General features: G+C 41.7%; 1 protein-coding gene across 2 annotated transcripts in view; it reads left to right on the plus strand.

The window, feature by feature from the left end:
• MAGI2 (membrane associated guanylate kinase, WW and PDZ domain containing 2) overlaps positions 1 to 27,593 on the plus strand; it is a 723,148-nt gene that overhangs the window by 566,100 nt on the left and 129,455 nt on the right. The window contains exons 9-11 of one of the 2 annotated variants that reach the window (XM_056845940.1): positions 3,903 to 4,024; positions 5,118 to 5,246; positions 5,985 to 6,167. In XM_056845940.1, coding sequence (XP_056701918.1) covers positions 3,903 to 4,024; positions 5,118 to 5,246; positions 5,985 to 6,167 — 434 coding nt within the window. The remainder of the gene's footprint in view (positions 1 to 3,902; positions 4,025 to 5,117; positions 5,247 to 5,984; positions 6,168 to 27,593) is intronic. The other variant, XM_056845941.1, reaches the window with a different exon arrangement.

Here is a 27,593-nt window from a genome sequence, read left to right on the forward strand (position 1 = left end):
AGGAAAATCTGTTATGTCTTTCTAAAATAAGGGGTATCTAGCAAATGGTTGTAATATATATGGTAATTATATCACTACTTGTATATCTAATGAAATTCTCATTCATCTGTATATTTAATAGCTGTATCGTTTGCTGCACCATTTTTAATGATCCTACAGTGCCACATTATACTATATTAATACCAAAACTATGAACATAAGAAGAGCCCTCCTGAAAGAGTCCTAAAGTCCTGTTTCCTTTCATGACTAACAATCAGAGGCCTCCAGAAAGCCTCGAATGAGGACATGAGGGCAAAACTCCCTTAGTGCTACTGTACTGAAAGGTATCTCGTCATTTCCTTCTGCATCACCACTTTGTCGTGGGCCTAAACCATGTGGTGACATTGGGTGCAGGCTGTCCAGTCAGCTCCTGCCATGCCAGCCACTGGCCAGACCAAGCCAAGTGGCCCTGGATCCAGCCAATGGAGGTGTCTGAGAAGGCAGTGGCTGAGTCTTTGCCAGCCATTGCTGTTTCTGGCTGTGCTAGAACAGTTCCACCAGGAAATTAAATGGCCAACTGTCCCTGTGCCTCACTATTATCCCTGTTAGCAACTGGTATTCAGAGTGTTCAGGTGGGCAGCCATGTTGGTCAGTGGTAGAAGAGCAAGTTTCTGGCCCAGGAGTACCTTAAAGACCGACATGATTTCCAGGGTATAAGCTTTCAAGAATCACTCTCTTTTCAGAGGTACACCATCTCTGAGCATGGTAGATTTATATAGTCATCAGGACTAATAATCATTAATAGACCTATCCTCCATGAATTTTCTGTTCCCCTTTGTATTATTTATTTAGATATTTATATCCTGCTTCTCTCTTCAGTGGGGCCATTTTAAAGCCATCTGGGCAGTGGAATGAAGTACTGATGAAGTGGCAGACTGGACTGTACCACTGCAGACTGCAGTGGAGGGATTACTTTTTTGACAATTTCCCTAAATCACTGTAAATGGAAAAACAGGACAGCATGTAAAGGGCTAGGGTCTTTATCCCTGATGTGCTGATTTTTAATTTGAAGGAAGCTTTTCTACTTGGGGGCGGGTAACATTAAAAATATGGTTTTCCTCACCTAAAGTCTGATGTGGTACAACCCATACTGTGTGTGTGTGAGTGTGTTAATTGCTGTCAAGTTACTCCCAACTTATGGCAGCCCTATGAAAATTAGAACCCTTGATCAGGTCTTGCAAACTGAGATCTATGGCTTCCCTTTTTGAGTCAATCCATCTCATGTTGAGTCTTTCTCTTTTCCTACTGCATTCAACTTTTCCAAGCATTATTATTCTTTCCAATGAGTCTTGTCTTCTCATAATATGACCAAAGTAAGATAGCCTCAGTTTGGTCATTTTAGCTTCTAGGTAGAATTCAGGCTTGATTTGAACTAGAACCCACTTATTTGCCTTTTTGGCGGTCCAAGGTATCCATAAAACTCTCTTCTAACATCACATTTTAAATGGATCAACTTTCTTCCTATCAGCTTTCTTAATTGTCCAACTTTTCACACCCATACATAATAAATGGAAATACTGTGGTATGAATGATCTTGATTGCCAGTGACATGTTCTTCTAGATCTTTATGGCTGCTGTTTAACAATTTCAGTTTCTTCAACATCAACCTTAAAGTTGAGTAATTCCCCAGTACTCTACTTTTGTCTTCTTGATGTTCAGCTGTAATCCTGCTTTGGCACTTTCTGCTTTAATCTTCATCAGTAGTTGTTTCAGATCTTCACTATTTTCTGCTAGTAATGTGGTGTCATCTGCATATCTCAAATTGTTAATGTTCCTTCCACCATTTTTTAGTCCACCTTCATCTAAATCTAATTCAGTTTTCCTTATGATGTGTTCTGCATACAGATTGAACAGATAGGGAGATAAAATACATCCTTGTCTGACACCTTTGCCAATTGGAAACCATTCTGTTTCTCCATATTCTGTCCTAACAGTAGCCTCTTGTCCAGAGTACAAGCTGCACATCAAAACAATCAGATGTTATGGCTCACCCATTTCTTTTAAAACCAGCCATAACTTTTCATGATCCACACAGTCAAAAGCTTTGCTATAATCTATTAAACTCACACTGATTTTCTTTTGAAAATCTCTTGCATGCTCCAGTAACCAACATAAATTTGCCATATGATCTGTAGTGCCTCTTCTTTATCTGAATCCAGCTTGAACATGTGGCATTTCTCATTCCATATACCATAACAGTCTTTGTTGTAAGATCTTGAGAATCACTTTACTTGCATTAGAAATTAATGCAATGATCCAATAGTTGCTGCAGTCTTCAACGTCTCATTTTTATGGAACTGGGATGTAGAGTGAGCATTTCCAGTCTTTAGGTCTTAGTTTTGTTTTCCACATTTGTTGGCATATCCTTGTTAAGATTTTGATGGACTTCTTTTCTGTGGCTTGAAATAGCTCTATTGATATCCCATGATATGTTTCTCCCAACTTCTTTCAGTGCCGCTTTCACTTCACTTTCTAAAACTGCACGTTCTTCTTCAAAAGATTCTTCTTTGAAGGAATCTGTCATCCTTTCATCTCTTCAATATATTTTCTCAGTGTATTGTTCCCATCTTTTCATTATTTTGTCCTGTTCAGTTAATGTATTTCTGTGTTGATCTTTCAGCATTCCTAACCTTGCTTTAAATTTCCCCTTGATTTTGTCGAAGGCTTTCATGGTCAGAGTTCATTGGTTCTTGTAGGTTATCCGAGCTGTGTAACCGTGGTCTTGGAATTTTCTTTCCTGACGTTTCGCCAGCAGCTGTGGCAGGCATCTTCTGAAGATGCCTGCCACAGCTGCTGGTGAAACGTCAGGAAAGAAAATTCCAAGACCACGGTTACACAGCCCGGATAACCTACAAGAACCAATTCCCCTTGATTTCTTGGATTTTGTGGAATGGATCTCTTGTTCTTCCTTTTTTGTTCTTCTATTTCTTTACACTGGTTATTATAATAATTCTCTTTGTCTCTGTGCAAGTCGCTGGAACACTGCATTTAGATTCCTGGTTCTATTTCTGTCACCTTCTACTTTTGCTTACCCATGCTACCACCTCAGAAATCTGCCACCTCATTCTGCTTGCAAGTGTAGACCAGCTCTCTGCTAATTACCATTACCACATTTTGTGGTATTGAACTCTATCAATAAACTATGCATTGTGTAAAGAATTTTTATAGTACTTCTATACAGTAATGTACCATTGTTTGTTTGTTTTTGAAAATTTTGTTTATGTGTAACCTGCCTTTTTGTCAAGGAACACAGAGAGCCATTTTAGTTCCATCATGAAGCAGGTTAGGCTGGAAGACAGTGACTTAACCAATACTTCCTAGCATTCAGACTCTGGTTCCCAATATCTTAGTATTCTGCCTTTTATACCACATGGGTGGTCAAAATATCCATTGACAATACATTGCATTGTTGAGGGATTCTCCTTCCCTTCCTCCTTTGAAAAATTACTTCAGCAGACACTAGGGTTGCCATTCTTCAGATGGGGGGTAAAAATGGAATTAGAAGTGATTTCCAGACTACAGAGATTAGTTCCCCTGGAGAACTGGCAGCTTTAGCAGATGGACTCACATTCCTGCTGTGCTCCCTCCCCTTCCCAAAGTCCACCTTTCCCAGGCTCTGCCCCAAAAACTCCATGTATTTCCTATCCCAGAGCTGACAGCCCTAGCAGACACATACCTGTTTTCCTCCTCCACTGGGAGAAGACTTCTCACATGAACACATTCCAGCAAATGGAGTGGCTGATCTCTATAGACAACATATAGGACTTCTTGCATGACAGATAGTGACCATGTAAACGACCATCATTCACAGTGTTGGCCTTGAAGAGGATTACCTTTGATTGACAGATTATTTCTTTTTTCAGCCACATAAATAGAAGGACACAATTTGAAAATCCTGTTCTGGAAGCTAAAAGGAAGCTTCAACAGCGTACCATGCCCAACGCAGAACTTGGAACAAAGCCTATGCCTGCCCAAGGTTTCCGAGGTACAGTAATGTGCCAGTGCAGCATATTTAAAACTGAAACCATTCCATTAAGTTTTGTGTTCTTTTTGATTACAACATTGTTAATATCGAAATATGAAGATGAAATGTATTTTTCCCTAATAAGTATTTAAATAAGTATTTAAACAAACGTTACTTTTGGTGACGGGTTTAGATGTAAATCAGAAAGTTTCTAAGCTTTTAAATATAGTAAGGCTATATTATTTGAAATCGTGATGATTTGAAATCATGTGATGATTTCATTAATGGTCAAACAAAATGTGAACCTGGGAAATGGGAATGGATCTTCCCAACATTTTTGAAGGGAGACAGAAGTTGCTCAGAGCCTTCATTTGGATCCAGGTTGCAGTGCAGGAAGGGTTTGAGATGATGGGCGGTTATTAGGTCTGGAAGGGGAAAATGGACATATACTTTCCCTTCACCTGTCTCCCAGTATCTCAACTGGCTGAGGATAGGAGATTTTGAGAGAAGAACCCAGTGAAAAAGGCTCATTGTTCCTCTGTGTTATCTCAACTGTTCATAACTTATAGGGGATTGTGTGTTTGGGATAGGCTTCTAGACACAGGATGTTGTCCTAGGCACAAGGAGATTGTCTCCTAAGCAACATCCAAACTGGGCTGCAACTCCTGTTGAAATTGCCTAAACTTCTTTAGGGAGCTGCTTTTTTCATTTTGAGAACAATGGCTATGTATTGCTGTTTAGTGGGGAATTACGAAAGTAAGAATAATAATTTGGGTGGTGGGAGCTATGGGGGTGGGGACGTGGGGACCACGGCAGCAAGTACTTTGCGATTTCACTCTGGGGAAAACCCAGAGAGCTTCTGGACATTGCTAGAGCTACCCAATGTCACTTCTGGGTTTTCCCTGGTACTAATGTATGGGGGGGGGAGTGTTTCTCCTGCTGCCGCTCTGCATGCAACAAGGGCTGCCATAGCAAGAGCAGCCCTGCTCATAATTTAGTGCAAAAGTGAATGCTCACAGGGGGAAAAAATGGTTAACAGTCTATATTGGGTGTAGAGTTAAGCTTTTACATAAGGTTGTAGCCAAAGAATGAGGCTTGTTCTCCTTTGCAACAGTAGAAAGCACCCCAGCAACATTACCTAGGCCCAATCATGTTCACCCGCGCCCTGCTCCTCAGAGGTCTCGCAGTGTGAGTGACCTGTTTCAGTGTCGGCGGGACAGTGCCGGAGTTTACAGGCTGTATGGTATGTCTGAGTGCTGCTGCTTACCCGGGCTGCACTTTTGTCAAAAAAAGTAGTGAGCTAAGTTGAAAACAAAAACAAAAAACCCCACCAACCTTCTCACCTTTCTCCATGCCTTTTCTCACACAATCAAGCACAGAACAGAGGCACTGGATGTCAGGTGAGGCCTTTCTTTTGCCTGCTGGTCTTTGTCACACTTCCCACAGAATTGCTCAGGAAGCAGATGCTGAGGCCACTGAACTGTCTCACATGTTATAAATGTTACCTGTCATGTTCTTAAATTCTGCTTGTTGAAAGAAAGAACAAAGAAAGAAAGAGAATGTTGTGGCGGGGGGGAACTAAAGAAGAAGTAAAATGTATTACTATTATTTCACGGTGCTTCTTCAACAAACAAAAGATTTTTCTAGTGCGACTGATTATTACAAGTATAACATTTTGTTTTCGAACAGCTGCTTTCATACCCCAAAAGTACAGCTCACAAGTTAGCAGAGAATTCACTGTTAGGAACACCAGTACAGATCAGCAAATCCTTCCCCTATTGGTTTTTCCTTTAAGAGAGGATAGCTCACTAATGCTTTTATTTATTTATTTTGTGGGAATGCTTGCACTTTCGTTTTGCTTTTTATGTTTCCTAAATGCCTGCCCTGCTGCTGCTGTTGCTGCTGCACTATAAGAAGCCAGGAATTTTTTACTGTGTAACCCAAATGTGGTTTGTTTTTCTGTTTATGTTGACTGATGTAGAAAAACCACTCTTCACCCGGGATGCCTCGCAGCTGAAGGGGACTTTCCTCAGCACAACTCTTAAAAAAAGCAATATGGGCTTTGGATTTACCATCATTGGTGGGGATGAACCTGATGAGTTTCTGCAGGTGAAGAGTGTCATTCCCGACGGGCCTGCAGCCCAGGATGGCAAAATGGAAACTGGTAAGTCAGACACTTTTACTTTACCTTTAAGAATAGGAGGAAGTTCGGCCAGAGGGAACTGAGCGTTGGCACTGATACAGAGAATGTTTTAATAAGTAAGCTTGTCATTTCCCAGTTACCTATCACTAGCTTTGTATATATTTTAGGCCTCTCGGGCAGATTTCTGTCCCCCCTGCTGAAGCAGTGCCCTAGTTAGAGAGTTTGTTCCCTCCACAGTTTACCTAGTTGTGAGACCAGTGAGGAATTTGTGCAGGTAATTTGAAAACATCCTCTCTGCCACAGATTGAAAGATGACGAGTTTATACCTGTCAACGTCAAAGCCCCTGGCCGAATGCAAGTTGGAAATGGCGACATTTTGTAATGTGCATATGGATTCACAAATATCAGTTGCAATAGCTGGAGGCCGCAGATCACCAAGCCTCGAGAGCATCAGATTTCATATCTTTGCAACTGCGCATTTGTTGTTTGCTGGCAAAGTGCTCCATACAGTCCCATCCAGTTTTATAGCTGGGAGGAAATAAAGCTGAAGGCTGCAACACAGTGTCTGTCTTGCAGAAGGACACCTGGTCAGGAATTCTAGCCCTCTTTCCCCACCAGCCTCCATTTTAATCATTCTCTTGATTTAACAGGGAACAAACACCTGCAACATAGTGGGAAGGGGTACCTCTAGGTTGATGTGTTTTATTTGTGTGTATGTGAGTGAAGGGACCATAATGTGAGAGTTCCTTTATATAATTCAGAATGATTGTGCATTCTGTGAGCAATGTCATGTGGATAGAAATTTGGACGATACTCAGAAGTGTTAGAATATTTTCAGCATGTTGGTTTTAAAAGGCTGGCTGTAAGATTTTCAGGATCTGGATAATTAAGTTCCTCCATGGTAGCTCTTAACCTACTTTGTTCAGCTTTCTTTTTGTTGTTCTTCTTGACCTTAAAATGAAAATTGGCACAAAATGAGAAAATTCATAAGATCATAAGAAAGGCCCTAAGCGTCCTAACCGCTCCCCATAGGAGAGTTGCTCTAGTCCCCTAATCATTTTGTTGCTCTTTTCTGCACCTTCTCAAGCTCTGTAATATCCTTTTTTAGGTGTGGTGACCAGAACTGTACACAGTATTCAAAGTGTGGTCTCACCATAGATTTGTATAAGGGCAGTATGATAGCAGCAGTTTTATTCTCTATTCCTCATTTAATTATGGCCAGCATGGAATTTGCCTTTTTTACAGCAGCCACACACTGGGTTGACATCTTCATTGAACTATCCAATACCACCCCAAGATCTCTTTCTTGGTCTGCGCTGCCAGCACAGATCCCATCAGTGTATATGTGAAGTTGGGATTTTTTGCCCCAATATGCATCACTTTACACTTACTCACATTGAAATTCATTTGCCATTTTAATGCCCATTCTTCCAGTATGTAGAGATCCTTCTGGAACTCTTCACAGTCCGATTCCAAATGGTTGGTTAGTCAAAGCAATGGTGCGCCAGAGATTTTCTGGAATCTAGACTAGACTCCTGAGGACCGTTAAAAGTAGAACCACTTAATCGCCTTTGAAATGGATCATGACCTGCATATCTTATTTCCATCGGGGGCTTTCTCAGGGTGCTTTGGCTCAGCATACAGCAACAAGGCATCTTACTGATGCTAAAGGAACCTTGTCGTGCCCTTGAAATTAAACTTAAGATACATAAAAAAAGTCAGCACTTTTGCAGCAATAGGCCTGTAATTGTATGTTGTCACTAGTGGAAATCACTTTGTTTTTCCATTGGTAACAGAATAGATTTCTCATCAATGCAAGGCAATAAAGGTGAAAGGCAATCTTAAATAACACTTTAATTTTATTCCATAACAGTACCATAGTTAGAGAGCTTGTTCCCTCCACCATTTACCTAGTTGTGAGACCAGGAAGGAATTTGAGCAGGTGCTTACCTAAGAAACAGGGGAAATTAGGTCAGCTTCTACCATCATTTGAACTTTTCAAATGCCAAAAATGGTAAGATGCCACAAAGTATTTAGTTTAAAAACTCACCAAGCCTAGCAATCTGCAAAACAGTATTGGGTTATGCTAAAATTATACTACCCCAGCCATTTTTAATATATTATATTCACATCCCCCTCTTTGTCATCATGGAAATCAAGGCAGTGTACACAGGGTTCCCAGGTGGCTTCCCATCCAACCATGACAGGGATAACTCTCTTTTGAGAAGGAGACTCCAGATGCAGAGGGAGTCAGCTGACAGTAAGGGAGAACAGTCGAAAATGAGAGATAAAGACAAATGGAGAGAGAATGGTGAGAAACAAAACCCCTAATAGCGGAACTGTGTTGGGCTAATTGAACTGTCTGTTCCATGGCTGGTGATGACTAAGGGAGGGGGGACGTGGTGGAGATCTATAAAAGTATGCACAGTGCAGAGCGAGTGGACAGAGAACATTTTTTCTCCTTCTTCCAAAATATAAGAACTCAGAGGTATTCAATATAGTTGATAGGCAGTAGATTCAGGATGGACAAAGGGAAATACTTCTTTACTCAATGAGTGATTAAAATGTGGACTTCACTGCTAGAGGATATAGTGATGGTCACATACACAGATGGCTTTAAAGGGGATTAGGCAGATTCATGGAAGATAGCTCTATCAGTGGCTACCAGCCAGGGTGACTGGAGAGAACCTCCACATTCAGAGACAGTAAACCTCTGAATACCAGTTCAAGGAGCAAAAATGAACAAAAAAAGGCGGGAAGATTTCAACCCAGAACAGACATGGGGCGAAAACGCATGGTCGCTTTAGCCTCCAACGCCCTAGGTAACCAAAACTGTTGAAAAAAAGGAGGGGGAATTTATATATGGAATTATCACTGTAAATTTTAAAAAGCTAAAATTATATTCCCAAAATTTTAATCCCAGAAAATTATGAATATTAATGTGCCTCAATATACAACAATCTTTGGTTACATATAGAGGTACCTTTCCCTAGTGTAAAAAACCTTTAGTAAAATTGCACTTGTACACATGGGGATGTCACACACTTACAAGCATCTTCCCAATGACCAGGTACAATTATAAATCACATAAAATACATGTAAACCAAACCAAAAACCTAAGTTTTTTTCTTTTTTTCTCAACCTTTTTAGTTACCTTACCAGTGCAAGGAGGCAACATCAGGGGAAGGCCTCAGCCTCTACACCCTGTTGTTGGCCCTCCAAAATAACGGGTTAGCCACTGTGTAAAACAGAATGCTGGCTTAGATGGACCGCTGGTCTGACCAAGCAGGGCTTTTCTTATGTTCTTAGGTTTTCCTCTTCACTACCTTCCACCACCACCACATCCCATGGTGCCCAGAAAAGGCAATCACACACAATTCCCTCAATTCCTGCTCATTTTTCTTCTTCTGTTTGCCATTGGCAGCAACTATAGTAGCATCCGTCATACAGCTCAGCAATCCAAGCCACATTTGGGCTCCTTCTTTTTCACTTCATCCTGGGCACCCTTCTCTCCCTGCTTCTCATCTGGGTCAGGTCTTCGCCAGTGGCATCATGGAAAACATCACCATTTATAGCCTTCTGAAACTCTTCAGCTAACAGGATATATAATACCACATGGCAAATATTGTCTTAAATCACAAAGTTCCTAAAAAGTAGATGTAGGCTCGATCCTTGACTTTCTTCAAAAGCAGTGGTTTAAGATTGATCACAAATATGTTAACCTGCCAGGCTGCACCTGTCACTAGCGTCTTAGGACTCAGAAGGGAGAAACACATTTCACATCATCCACATATATGTTGTAAGTCTGACATCTCTCTAATTAAACCCCCCAGAGTTCACAGGCTTTTCTCCTAGAATCTCCTTGTTGGTGTCCTTTCCAGCCTATGGCCACTTGCTTGCTTAAAGACCTCTCCCTTTAAACATATTTCCTCATAGATATCACATCACTCAGGGAGTATCAGAGCTGTGCATGCTGCCTAACGAACTCTGTATAATGACAAGGTTGTAATTAGGTCAGACCCACTCCCTTACACACACACTTTTCAATACTCCAGCTAGGTCTCAGAGCTAGGGGACACACCTCTGCAACAAAGAGGAAGACCTTTCTCATCTTCAAGACTGTCCCACCCTAGTATGAAACTTCTCAGTAAGAATTCCTCTTTCATTCTAGATGAAGAATTAGCATCATCAGCATTCTTTCCTGCTTTCCTCCTGCCTCCTCTAATTTATGCATGCACTTTCATAGAGAGCTCCATACAACAAATGTGTGAAGATTTTTTGCAGAGAAATTCAGATCCTTAAGTTTCTCATTGGAAATTATTAACTAAATCCTGATGTTGAAACAAACTTGGAGGGTCAGAACTTCATAAACATTACATCCATCATTAAAAAAAAATTCTATTTGGCTCATAGTAATTCTATCGCTTTGATTCAATTTAAGCTCTCACCGGTATAAAAATAATACCTGTGTATTCCCATTTATGTTAAGCAAAATCTGTGGCAGAAGTCTTTGCTTGTATTTCAGAGTTATTGGATTCAAATCCTCTTGTGATTTCACTTTTATTGCATTTTCTTTAGTTTTTCTCTCCCTTTCTGTACCAGGCAGATCTTTATGTTTTTTGTATGCTGCTGAAAACCCAAAATATGTCAGAATTTCCAATAAGCTTTCAGATATTACAGAGCTCAGGACTTCCTTGGTTTATGATGAGAAATAATTTGATATGGTTCAGGAGTAAAATAACATAGGCATTGTTTCTGGGTCGATCCGAAAGAGTTTAAATTTCTGGAAGAAAAAGTAACCTTAACATAAAACCTTCACCACGCCTTCAGTGCAGTGCATCTGCTTCTGTGATCAAGAATGACTTATATTCACTAAATTATTAATTTTATCATATATTTCCTGACCATTGCCGTTTTTCCTTTTATCACGTTTATCCTTTTGCCTGAGATTATCGAAAAGTGACAAAGGGTAGCTCTAGGAATCACCAGAAACTCTATGGGAAGAACTTCCTGTAAATAGATGAGACCTTATTTTCCTTTGTTATTTTTCTCCCACCGCTGCTTCCAGCAGAAGCAGGCAATAGGACATGCGGGCAGCCCTGTGTAAATACAAATGCAAAATGGCTGCTGCAAGAGGCAGAGCCTATCACTAGGGTTGCCAACTGCCAGGTAGTAGCAGGATATCTCCTGCTAATACAACTGATCTCCAGCCGATAGAGATCAGATCACCTGGAGAAAAATGGCCGCTTTGGCAATTGAACTCTATGGCATTGAAGTCCCTCCCCAAACCCTGCCCTCCTCAGGCTCTGCCCCAAAAATCTCCCGCCAGTGGCAAAGAGGGACCTGGCAACCCTACCTATCACAAAATGTCAAATGGTGAGATTATGTGTAACACTGATAGTAACTCTTCAACATTTCAGGCAGAAGCTCTGTTTAATTGGGGAATTGCTGTCTCTCTTTCTATCCCTGTCTGTCTCTCATACAAACACAAGAAGCTCAAGTGCTGGGGAGAAGGGTAATTTTAAAAATACACTGGGAAAGGGGGAGGCAGCTGACACTGAAATGGCACAGCCAATCAGACCTCTTATGGCCAATCAGAAACCCTGCTGGGCAAGAGCCCCACTTGGCCCCGCCCACTTTCTAAAAACAGTTTGAAGATACCAGGAAAGGTGTCAGTGGGCACGATGGTGCCCATGGGCATCATTGTTGAGGACATTTGACCTAGACGATTGCTGTAAGTTTCTTAATGCAACTCTACGATCCTAAAAAGACATAACCTTGTTATGACAGTCATGATGTTGCTGGTGTAACATACAAGGAAATAATACCTTTAATCATCAAAACTGTTTTATTGGAATAACTTCTCTTGAAATAATAGAATTGGACGAAAAAGTTCTTTTTATTTATCGTCTTAAATAACTATTTTCAAATGTGCTAAGCTTAAAGCTCTGAGAATAGCCCTAAGCATGTTTTATGCATTCTTACACCTTGTTTCAATGAATGTACAAAATATTCATTTTGGAGATAAGGTATAATAATATAAATTATTCAGCTTCTGTCTTGTACTTGCTGAGGATTCATGTTTCTTACAATAATTTCATTTTGCTTTCTTTACTTTTCTCTCTTAACAACATATTCTGGAGGAGCAGGACAACCCCTTATCTGACTACATGAGATAAAAGTGAAGTTTGTAAATATAAGACAATCCAGAGCAGGAATGGAGTGTGACACTGTCACAGCCTGACGTAGAAAATTAGAAGTTTTTAATTGGCATATATGTGATGGCTATGAATGTCTATTAACTGGAATGGAATAGCAGTGTTTTATTGATTAAAAAAAGAACTTGTACATGATTGGTGGGATTTGTAGCCCTTTGCCCAGAGAGGAAGAGAGCCCTTTTAGTACCTTGAAGAGTAGAAGCAGGAGTGGACAGTTGAGGAATTAATGGTTAGGGGATGACAGTTGGGAAGAGTACTGGTTATGGCACTGTTCACTGTATGACTCATTCTGTTGCTCTTGTATTGGTCATGCCTACACAAGAAATGTTGATTTGCAAGTAAAGAAAATCCCCAGTATATGTGAGACTTTGGATTCCCCCCCTCCAAAGCCTCCCTGCAGGAAGGCCTAAAAGACCTTTCAGTAATGAGGAAACCATAATACAAAACAGAGTTTTCATGTCTAGCGTAACAAAAACCTCTATGACTTTCTGTGCATACAAAGTGACAGAAATCTAAGCTGGAAATGGTAGCTTACGTCATCTAATTTCCTATTTCATTTACAAATGGCAAATTGTGTGTATTGTTTCACTCTAAGAGCTCTCAGGATGGTGAAAGAAACTGGTGGTGTTGCATAAAGAAATGATGTGCAAGTGAGACTTTATAATGATACATAAAGATTAATAACCCAGAACTGTCTTTTGAAATTCCATCACTTCAGCATTTCTTCATGGGCTTCAGCTTTAATAGCACTATATTTTTATATCATCTTTCCATTTTATCATGATATAATTTTCCTAACAATCATCCAGCATTTATAGATTTTGTAGCCTTAAAACAATATAAGTTTGCAGGTTGCAAGACAATTGATCCATACTAAGTTTCCCAATGACAGAATGGAACTTTTCTGCCACTCCGTTCCCAATGCAGCCTGCTGATCTCCATGTAACACTGCTCCTGGGGACCGGTAGGGTTGCCAGCTCTGGGTTGGGAAATACCTTGAGATTCTGGGGGTGGAGCCTGGGTTGGGGAGGGTTTGGGGAGCGGAGGGACCTCAGCAGGGTATAATGTCATCCAGTCCTCCCTCCAAAGCAGCCATTTTCTGGTGAACTGGGTTGGTTTCCCCACTCCTACAGATGAAGCCAGCTGCGTGACCTTGGGCCAGTCACAGCTCTCTTAGAGCTCTCTCAGCCCAACCCACCTCACAGGATGTCTGTTGTGGGGAGGGGAAGGGGAGGTGATTGTAAGCCGGTTTGATTCTCCCTTAAGTGGTAGAGAAATTCAGCAGATAAAAAACAACTCTTCTTCTTTTCTTCTTCTTCTTAGGGTTGCCAGGTCCCTCTTCGCCACCGGTGGGAGGTTTTTGGGGCTGAGCTTGAGGAGGACGGGGTTTGGGGAGGGGAGGGACTTCAATGCTATAGAGTCCAATTGCCAAAGCGGCCATATTCTCCCAGTGAACTGATCTCTATCTGCTGGAGATCAGTTGTAATAGCAGGAGATCTCCAGCTAGTACTTGGAGGTTGGCAACCCTACTTCTAATGAATACTCCAAATTAGGGCCTCAGTTTAATCCTGATTTGCATTCAGCATCTGTGACTTGTAGCTCGTTCCTTCTTGTTTATCTGAAACAAAACAGGCAATGTGAAAACTGTATCAAGTTAACCTCTGCTATCAAGATGTGTGAATTCTGTGAGATATCTCCAACTGAATTTGTGATGCAGCAAGTTTTCCATTCTTTCTTTTTCTAATCATCACAAGGATGTCAGTTTCTTCAGTGAAGCAACGATTGCCATTGTATTTCACTCATAATTTCAATTGCATTGTTCAGTAACGAAGTGGTTTGCCATTCTTACCTCAGAATTACCAAGCTGTGATGCTGTGTGCTTTTGGAATGAATGGGATGGTCACACACACAAAAAAACAACCCCACCCTTAGACCTTTGCAAGCATGCATGCATGTGACTTCCTAGAATTGGGTAGTCTTCAGACTTCACCACATTAGCTATACCAGAGGTTGCTCTTCAAGCAGTATGATGGTGGGAATACTTTTCTGAAGGAGACTCCAGACCCTAACTGTAAGTCTTGAAAAGCTCCAAGAGTTGAGATTTTAGAACCATTGGAGGCCAAACAGGAGAACTTTAAAAGTAGAAGAGAGATTCAAAAAATCAGACTGGAAGATATGGTCAATATATATAAATCAGTATTTTAGGGATAGAAAATGACCTTAGGTTTTAGAACCTGAGCTTATTAAATTGTAGACTAAGATGAAAATAACTAAATAATAATTAAAGTAAAAACAGATAAAATCAAAGTTATTCACAAAAGAAATAATATAAATAATATTCTGTTCTGTATTTTATATTTCACTTTTTCTTTTCTTTTTTTTCTTCACTTTCTTTTTTGTGTACTATGTTCTTTTGAATATTTTGGCATATTCTGTAATATTTTGTATACTTCAATTTTTTAAAAAAGTAGCAGTAAGAAACCAGAAATCTGCATGATTGTAATTGTATTTCCCAATATTAACTTCACAATCTAAGATGAATGCACAGTTCTTATAAACTCATCTCTAATTTTCAAAAGGAATTATGTTTGTGGGCCTCTTGGTTGTGGTGGAAAAAATAATGTAGTCATGGCATTTTTAGGCCCAGGATGATGAGTGGCCACACTAGGAATAGGCCTCCAGCCCAGATTTACTACAAAAAAAAATTAGTAAAGCTTAGGCTAGAGGGAGGTATACATGTATAGACAAAAAAAGAGGCTGTACTCTGTGGTTCATCGCCAGACCACAGAAAAAAAAAAAAAAAAGGAAACTGCACAATTTCGTGATTTCATAAATTCTGTGTACATCGCCACTTTGGCCATTGGACTCTATGGCATTGAAGTGCCTCCCCTCCCCAAACCCCACTGTACTCAGGCTCAGCCCCAAAAACCTCCTGCCGGTGGCAAAGACCTGGCAACCCTAAAATATGGAGATGAGAATGGGGCACAGCTGGTTTTCAATCCCAGGATGCTGGCCAGCTGTTTTGGACAAGTCTAGGAGCAGAGCTGTTTTTAATCATACCAGCAACTTAGAAGGAAAAGAAAAACTTATGTGGGGCTTTCTCCTGTTCTGTTGTGTTTTGTTCTATTTTTCTTCTTCTTTTTTTGGCAATCCTAACTGTGACATGGGAGAATGACTGTATATCATAATGTTAAATAGCTTTTCAAAATTTACTTACCAGTTTCTTTGATGTGCAACTAATCTGTGCTATTAAACGAATTTCCTGCATTTTTATCTCTATTACTAGTGTTTGAAGTATTATGCCCATCTCAAACTATCATGCTATGAGTCTGCTGAGTTATATTTTATGTATATTTGAACAAGCTATTGTGTGAATTCTACAGTGACTTCCAGGAGGTTCCAGATTTCTCAAATAAAAGAGCACTAAAAAGCATTGTAAATACATCTCAATATACTCAAATGCAGTTTGCTAATACCCTTTGCCTACATGATATATTCTATTCAATGTGATAGACGGAGAGAGAGAAAGAGAGAGAAATTGTACTATATTATAAATAGCCTGAGAAATAGTATTATCAGTCCCTTTCCTAATTTATTTTGCCTTTGATTTCTCAGTAGATACCTAAACAGTTTGTGCAGTAAATTAAATGGCAAGGGTGAATATCAACATATTAGATTACATGTCTCTTCCAATTTGTCAAAACTTACATAGGTTCTGATGGAGGAAAAGGAATTTTCCCATAAGAGTTTTAAGTTTATTTGGCTTGTGGTCTTGTGAAAAGAACTTCTTAAATCTATAATGTAGCTCAGCATGTACGTAGAGACTGGAGACATCTAACATATTTATTTTCTTTCTCATGGTGGAATCTGCAGATGTACCTAGATCAACATTTAATTTCCTTTCATTGTTGTGTCCTGCTGTCCCAGCACAAATGTCCATTTATACATTCATCCTTGTGAAATTATGTGGTGTTTTCCCCCCATAAACTTGTCCAGTTGCACCTCCATATTCTAGTACTCCAAGCAAATTTAATTTACTATGGCAAAACGAAAAGGGAGGAGATGGAGACAGAATTGTGAAGTAATCCAATTTAGTTTCTTTTAAGCAAAATAAGCACAGTATTTTAGGGAAGCTGAGTGCTTGGGCCTGAATGATGCTTTGGCTTGGAAAGTTTCCTCTGACTGAAGGCATTTCCATCAGCAGAGTATATCTTCCTTTCCTCTCTGCTCCCAGAGTAGCCCCAAATACCCCTCCCATACTGCCTCTGGGAGACTGGACTGTCCAGGAACAGTGAGGGGGGACACTTGGGGGTCTGCTACAGCAGGGAGAATTGATGACAATTGCTCACCCTCAACTCGTGGAAATTTTTCACAGGCTCCACTAATGGAGGAAGGCAACAGCGACTAGGTAGAGCAGGGTTGCTAGCTCCAGATTGGGAAATACCGGGAGATTTTGAGAGTGGAGCCAGAGGAGGGTGGGGTTTGGGGAGGGGACTTCAAATACTGTATAATCCCACAGAGTTCACCTTCCAAAGCTGCCATTTTCTCCAGATGAACTGATCTCTGTCACCTGGAGATCAGTTATAATCCCAGGAGATCTCTAGCCCTCACGCAGAGGTTGGCAACCCTAGGGAAGAGCGTCAGCTTGAAATTTGTGTCTAGAACAGTTATAGGAAGAATTGTTCTTGTTTTAAAAAGGTTTGAAGTGAAAAGAAACCAGAAGCAGAATACAAAATAGGAAGCTTTTCTCTCAGTAATGTCCTCTGGTTCCATATAAAGTAATCTCTTTTCAGGAAAGTGAAAGGAGTTGAAGGTAGTAGGTAAAAAAGATCAGAGTTCTGGTTTGGAAATAAGGGGAGGCTTAGCTTCTGGAAAACAGTCAAAGGAAGGGACAGAGAGAACAGAGGCATACTTTATACATTCATGTGCAATCTGTATGTGGATTACATATGACACCCATCCTGGCAGCTTTTTTGTTTCTCAGTTTTTGTGCATATGGTTTCAAAGCAAAGACCAAATCCTGCCTTTCCTCCACTTCATGGCCTACCTTCATCCTTTCCCCCTCCCCACGAGGAAGTCTCCCCTAATCACTCTGCCCTCATGGGCCAGGGCTGTGATTTGCCGCAGTGCCATGCCTCTGAAAGGGGACAGATTGGGAGAAAAAAGAGCCCCCCCCCCCGCAGGGCTAGATCTAGGGGAAGCCAGGAGAAACAGTTGCCCTGGGTACGGGCAGAGAGGGGACGCCAGCATCCAGGTCAGAGGCTGCAGCTGTGTGACCAGCTGCTGCATACGCCACACCCCAGGGTGTGCAGTGGGGTGTGCTCACCAGACAAGGCATGCAGTGCAACCCTCGGGCATAGCGGAGTATGTAGATGATGCCCAGCTTGACCACCTACCCACCCCGCAGTGGCACCACAGCCCTTCTGGCTGCAGGGCGCCTTGTGCCTTGGGAGAGTCGAGCAAGCCAGGGAAAGGCAGCCACGGTCTCCTTGGGGTCCCAGCGCGTTTGCATTGCTCGCCGTCGCCAGCCAGAGCTGCAAGAGCATTGGGGTGCCTTGCACTTCCCCCCCCCACCCCGCAATAGTTACTGTGCAGGCTCATGCACATTTTTATTGGGTAGAATCGTGTTCCATTGAGCCCAGTGGTGAAGCCAATGGGAGGAGGGTTGGAGTGCAAAGCCGCAATGCTTTCTGAGAAGTCCCACTGTGTTCAAAGGGCTCTCAAGGAAGGAGCCCAAGGAATGACAAAACATGAAAGTTGCAAGGTAGTTACCCCAAGTGATCACTACTTTGACAGCAAAAAACCTCCTCCTACCCCCCATGATGTTTCCCCAATTCATCTTGTTTCAATGGAAAGCAAACCAGAGATGCTGTGGGTCAGAGGCAGAGCTTTGCATGCAGAAGGCCCCAGGTTCAATCCCCTGCATTTCCAGTTTAAAAAAGGATCAGATAGTAGGTGATGGGTAGGCCTTCCACCAGAGCCCCTGGAGAGCCCCTACTGGTCAGCCCCGACAATATTGACTTTGATAGACTAACAGTCTGATTCAGTATAAGGCAGCTTCGTGTGTTCAGAAGCCCAAACCTAGACCGCTAAACTCAGTGCTAAAATATTAATTAGTGTAACGACTGTGCACAGTTCCAGAGAAATAGCTGTGTTAGCCCATTGCAGCCAAAACATTAGAGAGCACCTTAAAGAGCATCCCTAGACCAAAGCCTATTAAGTCAGATTCTCTACTTCTCACTCACCTTTCACAACAGCCTGGTGATGCAGACTTGCTACTATTCTCACACTTCACAGGTGGGAAAAGAAGAGGCTGCAAAATCCTGAGTGTAGCTGAGATTTCACATCTCCACGGTTAAAATATAGCAATAAGCCACTGAACAACACTGGCTTTTACCAACTTGCAAAAAAATATTATTGTTAATAAGAATGATCTATTTTCTCTGTCACTGGAAACTCTGACCAATTTTAACTCTGGTTTGTTTTTAAAGGAATGCCTGACTTTTTAGGAATTAGATGCTTCAGAAAAAAAATGTTAGGCTATTATATATTTTGATTATATATGTATATATAAAGAAAAAATACGTATATAATATATGAGGGGCATCATTTTTTACTTTTGCCCACCCTTCCAAAAAATGTAGATCTGTCTTCCCACTCCATTTTTTTCAGTTTATTTCTGGGCATTCATATCTCCATATGAAGGCATGGGACATTTTGTTTGCCCTTTGTATCTGCCCACATCATACCTTAATTGTTAGACCCACCTCATCTTTTACTACTGTCAACTCATACAAAATTATGGAAACTTCATTCACACAGAAAACAAAGTCCAGTGTCTTGCTAGTTCTTGGGAAATTAACAGTGCCATCCCAAGAATGCTTTCCTGGGAGTAAACCCCATCGAAAAGACCTGAGGTAGGTTTCTGGGTAGACCTGCTTATAATTGCTTTCTTACTGGAGTAGTTAGCGTAGACCTGAATTCTGAATATTTTCCCATGTTTGTATCAGCATTTCAGTTACAGACAATTTCTTTTATTTGACATTAGAAGAATACACACCTTATGTATATATTGTGTTTGAATTACATAGCCCTTCTGTTCCTTAATTTAGGAGGACAGAAGATTAGAGGAAATCATAGAATGTTCATGTAGACAATTTTCTTTTTTTAATGGAGACAGCTTTTAATCTTCTGCATGTTTTGCCGGTGTGTGAGAACATATGCACCTGACTTAGCCAATTTAATTTGTTCCTTGCTACGCCTTTTGAGCAGGCTCTTAAAAGCCATGAGGCAGACATGTTTGCTGTCAAAATGATGGAACTCATGGCTCCTTGTTTCTTCTGTTTTTTTCCCCTCACAGTGTTTCATGAAACGAACTTTGAAATGAACTGAGGATTACTCAGCAGCACCTTTTTAAAATTCTCTCCCATTTTTGAAAGGTGATAGTGGAAAATTACAAGGCTTGATTAAAAGGAGCTATTTAGTGACTAAAACCTCACCTGTAACATTTTCTTTTTAAAGGGTGAATTTAATTCAGTCTATAACTAGATATTCTAAAAAAACCTGAAGTAATAAAGAGTGGTTGTTAGAGGATGTTCTTACTTGCTATGTCTAGTGATGAACTGAGTTTTTTTGTACATGGTTTGCTATAGCCGGAGTGACATAGTGGATGGAGTGTGGGATGAGGATCCTGGAAGACCCAGTTTTGAAGCCCCACTTCTACCATGGATGCTTGTTGGGTGATGTTGGGCTTGCCTCACAGGGTTGTTGTTGCGAGAGAATGGAGGAGGAGAGAACGATGCTCTAAGCTGCTTTGAGTCCCAGCTTGTGGGGTGGAGGGAGGACGCAGGATATAAATAAATGAATGCAAAATGCATGCCTTAACAAGAATTTCTGTTGCCTAAATTTTCATATGGATTGGTTTGCTAGATTAGACTAAGGAATGTATATTACAGTATTCTGTTTCCCCATGGAAGTCAGTCAGCTGCCTCTGGGAGCTTACAAGTGAGACATGACATGAGGTCTTTCTCTGTTTTGTCTCCCATATCTGTTATCTATAGGTATATTGCCTCTGTACAGGAAGGTTCCATTTATTTATTATAGCTAACAGAAAAGGATGTGATGGATTCAAGAAGACAGGTCTCTCAATAGCCAACTTCAGGTTACCCTGTTCCTACCTGAACAGACAATTCCACATGAACTACTACAAATCCAGCGTGGGGAGGAGCTGTGGCTCAATGGAAGAGCTTTGATGCTTATGTTCAATTCTTGGAATTGAGAAAGACCTTTCTCTACCCTTCAGAAGCTGCAGTCCATCAATACTGAGCCAGGTGGACTCAGTATGTGGTCACTTCATATGTTAACATGTGATTGTTTTACATGAATTTGAAACACTGTATGTACACCAAACTTGCATTCAGTGAATTAATGCACACATAGGATTGTTTCATTCGGGATTCATCAGTTTTATACCGAAAATGTCTTTTCTACGAAAGTAATTGCATTGCATGTGATTTTGTAAGATTTATTGTATTTATTGGGCAGCTATAACTACAGTGCTGGTCAGCAAAGTACAGATTATGGCTTGAAACCTGCAGTAAGAATTTGCTAATAGAGGGGGGGATTTTCCCCCAATTCCCTCCTCCAACAGCAGACCTCCATTTTACCCATCAAGCTATACCTAAGAGTCCTCTGTCCCCCAAGCAAGGGGGAGAGAAGTGGCAAGGAAATCCCATTGCACTGATGGAAATTCCTTCCATTATCAGAGATTTACCTCTGCAGCCAGTCCCTCATAAAGCAATAGCTGAAGTCACTGAACTTTGAACTAACTGTCCATTGAACTACCGGTAAGTGAAATGAGTGACATAGAGGCCTCCTGATGCTATATGCCAGCTAGCTGTCACCCAGCTGTCACCCAGTAACTTGCATATCTAGTGCTTGGATAAGTCTTGCTTGTCAGAGAAACTTGAATGACTAGTTATTCCCTCAGAGTAGGGAAATATGTATTTCATCCAGATTAGTAGCCATTGACCAGTTCCTTATTGAGATGATACATTTTTCAGTTCACGTCCAATATGATTACAGTCAAAGGCTGTGCCTCCCAGCCATTAAAAGGGCCTTTACCTTTGGCTCATTAGGAATATAAATCTTTGATGTCAGTATCTCAGGGTAACGCATCTTTGTAATGAAGCAATGATAACATGTCTCCTGGTTTAAAAATAATAATTCCCCTATTATCCCTTGAGGCACAGAGGCAGCAGCAGAGGCCGGAGGTAGGGTTGCCAGGTCCCTCTTCACCACCGGCAGGAGGGTTTGGGGGCAGAGCCTGAGGAGGGTGGGGTTTGGGGAGGGGAGGGACTTCAATGCCATAGAGTCCAATTGCCAAAGCAGCCATTTTGTCCAGGTGAACTGATTTCTATCGGCTGGAGTTCAGTTGTAATAGCAGGAGATCTCCAGCTACTACCTGGAGGTTGGCAACCCTAGCTGGAGGAGGCCCCACCTACTGGGCGAAAAGCAGTGGCTGGTCCAGGACAAGGCGGGGCACCGTGAAAGAAGGCAGTAGCAGCCTGATGGGCCCAGCAGGAGTGGGGATTCAACACCAGCAGGGCAGTCTCCCTCCCACTGGGCAGCAGCTGAGCATAGCAGCTGGGGCAGGAGGTTTGCGAGCCCAGGGCATTAGCTGGGGTCATGGGGGACACCAAGGGCCTCTGGCTAGCCCTATGCAAACCCAGATGGGTGGGGCAAGGCAAGGGATGGGTTAAGAGAGGAACATGGCTCAGAGAAGGCAGGGGTGGTGCTGGGCTTGGCCAGCATGGGTGGAGCCCCAGGGATCAAAAGGGAGATGTCAGGAGAGATAGGGGAGAAGGGAGGCCAGCTGGCTGGGAAAGGCTGAGAGGGTGCAGAGAAGAGAGGAAGAGGAACCTAAGAAAGGAGTTGGGCCCATGGAAGTCACTTAGGATGTCCCACTTGCCCCTTGGTGGGCCCACACTCTGGCTTGTTTTTCCTTTCTCCGGAGCCATCTTTGAGAGGGATCCAATGTGGCCGAAGGCCATCAAATGACATCGTGGCTCCTTGCCAGGCTTCCTGGGTACTTACAGTAGTTGCTTTGTAATTACCTCATGCTCTGCCATACAGTGAAGGCTTTAGGCTGGGCAGAGGCGAGCTGAGTGATTTCCCTGCTCCTGAGAGCCATTACCTGGACAAGTGGGAGCTTCATGTGGAGAAATAAAATACAGCATCTTCAAATGCGTTAAAATTTTTGACCTCTTTACATTAAAAAGAAAACACCACAGTTTTTGTGTGTGCACACACAAGGTTTTCTCCACATGCAGTAATACATTTCAGAATCTTCTGAAACAGCAGAGTAAGTATAAAAGACAGGGGGGTTGATGAGTTCTTCAGAACCACTGTTGTCCTGTCAGGCAGTTCACCTGCACCAGGTTTTTTATGATGATAAAGGACTTCATAAGCCAAGTCCAGAACAGCAAACCTTATTTACTTACTTAGAAACCTTCCACTGCAAGTAAGGCTGCTCTTATTCGTTATGGTCTCTCACCTCAAAGGGATCCATTATATTTAGAACCTATTACTTTTCAATGCAGGGCAATTTTGACTGTTTTCTAAGCTGAGTTCCATGCAAAGTATCGGTGCCTGCTCTTTGCACTCTGCATTCATCTACATCTTTCTTCTTCGACGTATTCCTTGCAGTTTTAATCTGTACTGTTTCATATTTACCATAGTCAGCAAATAATCAGTGTCTTTCGATTCTCATATTCTTCCATGTCTCAGAAATTAAAAAGTTAAATGCTTTCATTTAAATAGATCTTACCACTGTATGCAGCACACAATAGAAAATGTAAATAGCTGCTTCTGCTAATCCACATCTGCCTGTGTGTAATTACCGGATGCATGCTGATTAAGCACAAAAATTTTGAAAAGCCAGCTTTTTAATTAAAACATGTACACTGGGTGAAAGTAGAATCAAACCAGGCTGCTCTTTAAAAAAAAAAAAAAAAAGGTATAAGATGGCAGGTCTTTACAGAACAGATCATTTTCCTGTTCTTTCTCATTCTTGAGAGTTATCTTTAAAACTGAAACAACCCCAAGTGCCATTTTATCTTATTATAACCTCACTGTGATCTCTCTGGGCTTGGATTATGGCCAAAGCACGTGTGCAAAGGAGATGCAAGGATGAAGCATGAAAGCAGAGGTTTGCTCACTTTTGCAGAATGGATGCGGGGGGGGGGCCTCCAACTGGTTAGGGTTGCCAGCCTCCAAATGGGTCCTGGAGATCACCTGGAATTACAACTGACCACCAGACTACAGAGAGGAGTTCGCCTGGGGAAAATGGCAGCTTGGGAGGGCAGACTCTATGGCATTATACCCCACTGAGGTCCCTTCCCCCCCAAACTCTGCGTTCTCCAGGCTTCACCCCCAAATCTCCAAGAATTTCCCAACCTGGAGTTGGCAACCGTACAATTGGCAGAGACATGCATGGGCTTATGGTCTATTTTTGCTATTTTTGGCCTTCTATCACAAGAGTATGCAAGGGGTGGCAACCTAACTCATTTTGAACTTTACAGTGCTTTTCAAAGTCATTACATCTTTTAAAAATGTGCATTAAAATGGCATTGATTAATCCCACTGCTGTGCTTCCCAATGCGTTTTGAAATATGAATAGATGGAGAGCCTGTGATGTGAAGTAGTTAGAAGTAGTTATTAGAATGTCACACTAGGATCTGGAAGATCCAGGTTTAAATCCTGACTCTGCAGTGGAAACTTGCCAGGTGACTTGAGCCAGTCACACACCCTTAGCCTAACCGGTGGTGATGGAAAGTGCCGTCAAGTCACAGCTGACTTATGGCAACCCCATCAGGTTTTCAAGGCAAGAGACTTGGTTTGCCATTTCCTGCCTCCGTGTGGGCTGGGAGAGTTCTGAGAGGACTGTCACTGGCCCAACGTCACCCAGCAGACTTCATATGGAGGAGTGGGGGAATAAACCTGGTTCACCAGATTAGAGTCCGCCACTCTTAACCACTACACCACGCTGGCTCCCTAGCCAAAGCTACCTCACAAGATTGTTGTGAGGACAAAATGGAAGAGAAGCGAACAATATAAGCTGCTTTCGGTCCTCCATTGAGAAGCCAGTGTTTGCTACAGCACTCTGGGACATTTTCTTCTGATTTCCCTCATGAATGGTTCATTTTGTATCTCTCAGTTTCCCTAGTGAATACTGTCCACCTTTTCATGGCCATCTACTTGAACTGTCATTTAACTCCATGCATATGTGTATTCTCTGTGTCAGGAATCCATTTCGAGATTAGTCATGTCATAAAGTACCCTCACTTGACTGGAGTGACATGCTGGGACCTTTCTCTCATTTATGGCTTTTATAGGCAAACAGAGGTAGAACACAGACATACCCCACTGGATCAGCGCACAGTACCTGCAATAATGCCAAAATTTCCTACTTTTTGCAACTCGTCCTGTCACCACCCTGTTCCTTTATTTTGTTGTAATTGTTTCACAGTTGTGCAAAATGAACAGAACACAGCCAGTCCATGGGGTGGGATGTCTCATAGCAAAAATTCTGGGAAGATTTCGTTTTTAATAAGTGTTCCCTGTTGAGAGATGTGAACACAGAAATCAGGTGCGTTGTCCCTGTTACAAGCACCTCGGACAGAACACAGTCTTGTTACTTGAGCAGGATATAGCCTGCAAAGAGATTCTATCTACAGCTTGCCCTACTATCACTGTGCTGGAGACTTGGAAACCCACATGGGCTCCTTCAGTTTGCAGAATTAAATCCTAGATTTTTTCCCCCTTTTTTAGCACAGTGGCTGGTTCCCCAATGGCATTTTGTGACTTCTCTTCCATGTCTAAAAATGTAGCATAAAAATAGTTTGTGCTTGCTTCCAAAAAAGAAAAGAAAAATAAAGTTCTGAATGCTGGCTGACCAGTGTGTAAATCTTTCCTCCATAAATGTATTTTAGCCACAAGAATGACTTGGAAGAATACTTCAGAGTGCTGAAGTTGTTGTAACATGGTTTCAATCTCAATAATCTCACCATGACACATTCATTAGCTTTATTGGAGTTCCACAGGCACAAATGAGGATAGACACTAGAAATAATTGCACATTTGTTGTCATAACTAAGCATGTAGGATAGTGATTACTTGTGTCAGCTTTATAAACAGCTTTGTCTTCTTCCATAATCTCCTCCCAAGTTGGAGGATTGATGGCTTGAGAAAATCTATCTGGTAAAGATCTCTAATCCTCATAGAAGACACAACGTTTAGGCCAGGGATGTCGAACTCATTTGTTACGAGGGCCGGATATGAAATAAATGTCACTTGGTTGGTCCGGGCCATCCTTTGCCAGCCCAGATCGAGAGTGGGGGTGCTGCAGTTATTCAAGGAGGATTTGTGGGGGGGGGTGATCCATGGGCATGCCCACAAAGTCCCAGCTATTGGATTCTAGGTCAGTATCTTTGTTGGGACCTGTGACCAACTCCTGTGCAGCTCAGGTTACAGGAACAGAGTTCCCGCAGCTCAGTACTGTAGGGCATCTCATCTCAGTTGCTGCTTGAGGCCAGACCCATAACCCCTGTCTTCACACATGCCATAAACTCAATGAAAAATGACAGGAGTTTTTACTGTTTCTGATGCAATGTAAAGTTTGATAGATGGATTAATCACCTTCAGTTTATCTGCAGCTTCTCCTGAAAAGAGTTCAAAACCGATGTGTCATAATTCTTCATTGTAGAAAAAGCTGAGGCCCTCCCATTCTTTGCAAGGCAGCCCAGAGTTTCATTTTAGGGCTATAAACAAAGCTTGATGGCGAGATGTTTTAGATAGCACAAGAAGTCTGGAAGCAAAAAAAAAAAAAAGCAATAAATGGTTTTTATGGATTTCTCAGTTGTCCTTTCTTTTCCAGTAGGCGTGTTTTAATTCTGTGGATGGCTGCAAAATATCGTTCATTTAGCTCTGTTTGAAAGCTAATAGCAGAGTGGCAAGGTCTAACATGTTAAGTGTACAGCTCTCTCCCAGTCCATAGCTGCTGCTTTGATAGATATGAAATCTTGGGAGATTATGACTGGCACATTCTGGCAATTGAATCAGTCTTGGTCTGTAAAGGAATAGTTTGCCTGTTCTTGACAAGTACTTTAAACAGGCTAACATGCGCTTGAGGGGGGTGTCTTAACATAAGATCTGTAGACTGAATTCCTTGTATCCTCCTCTGGTCATATACTAGTTCACTACCTGCACAGAGTTGTTTATAAAGAGATGCCTTCAGAAATATTGCTTCCTGCCTGTGCTCTGGAGCAATGTTCCTCCATTTCATACAGTGAAGCCCTTATTGGATGCTCCGTATACACACACATTGCTTCGGAGTGACTTTGGAGCTCCATTATTATCTTCTTTTGGAAACAAGGTTAATGATGACACCAAATGGGGATTTCACTGTCATGATGCTAAAGATATGAAACTCCTACTTGATGGCAGTTTGCCAGGCTCAGTCCTTGGGAACTTCCAGAATAATGGCCAAAGCATGTTTTAGAGAAAGCTGATTGCAATTCTCACGGATGAAATTTCTTGATCTTTATATTGTTTTAATTGGTGTTTAAATGCAATTGGAAGATGGCTGCTGTTTGCTTTGAGTTCTTATGCTTTGAAGTATGGTGTATGAATACGTACATGAGTATGTATACTCACTATTCAAGTTCATCCTGCTTTGCTAATTCATCAATTGGCAGTGATCTGCACCAACTCAGAGTTGATCGTTTGACTGGATGTTGTTTTCATGTGTGCCCTGAAAAATAATGAAACACACCTATGTACTGGGGAACTGGGTCTGAGCTCTGTTTGTATTAGTTCTCCCTTCTTGTCCTTCCGCTGTTTGTGTAATATTGGATGTGTGTATCTCTTCCAAATGAAAGTATGAGACAAAGTGTCTCTGGCTCACAAAAGCTTATGTCAAAAATAGATCTGCTAATCTTTAACGTGCTAGACTTTTGCCTTTTTGGCAGCAGCAAACTAAGATTACAACCTCGGTGGAATTTAACTTTGGTTCTCAGCCCATATTAAATGGAGATGGGTCTAGCAACCCCACCCAGCACATTTATGCCCCACTGATTTCAATAGGAGACTTAACAGCCTATTTCTAGTTCAGAAGAAATTCCTACCAAGTTCCTAATAATGATTGAAGTCTTATGTGCAGGGCTTCCCC

The sequence above is a fragment of the Euleptes europaea genome, chromosome 3 (assembly GCF_029931775.1).
Source record: "Euleptes europaea isolate rEulEur1 chromosome 3, rEulEur1.hap1, whole genome shotgun sequence".
NCBI lineage: Eukaryota > Metazoa > Chordata > Lepidosauria > Squamata > Sphaerodactylidae > Euleptes > Euleptes europaea.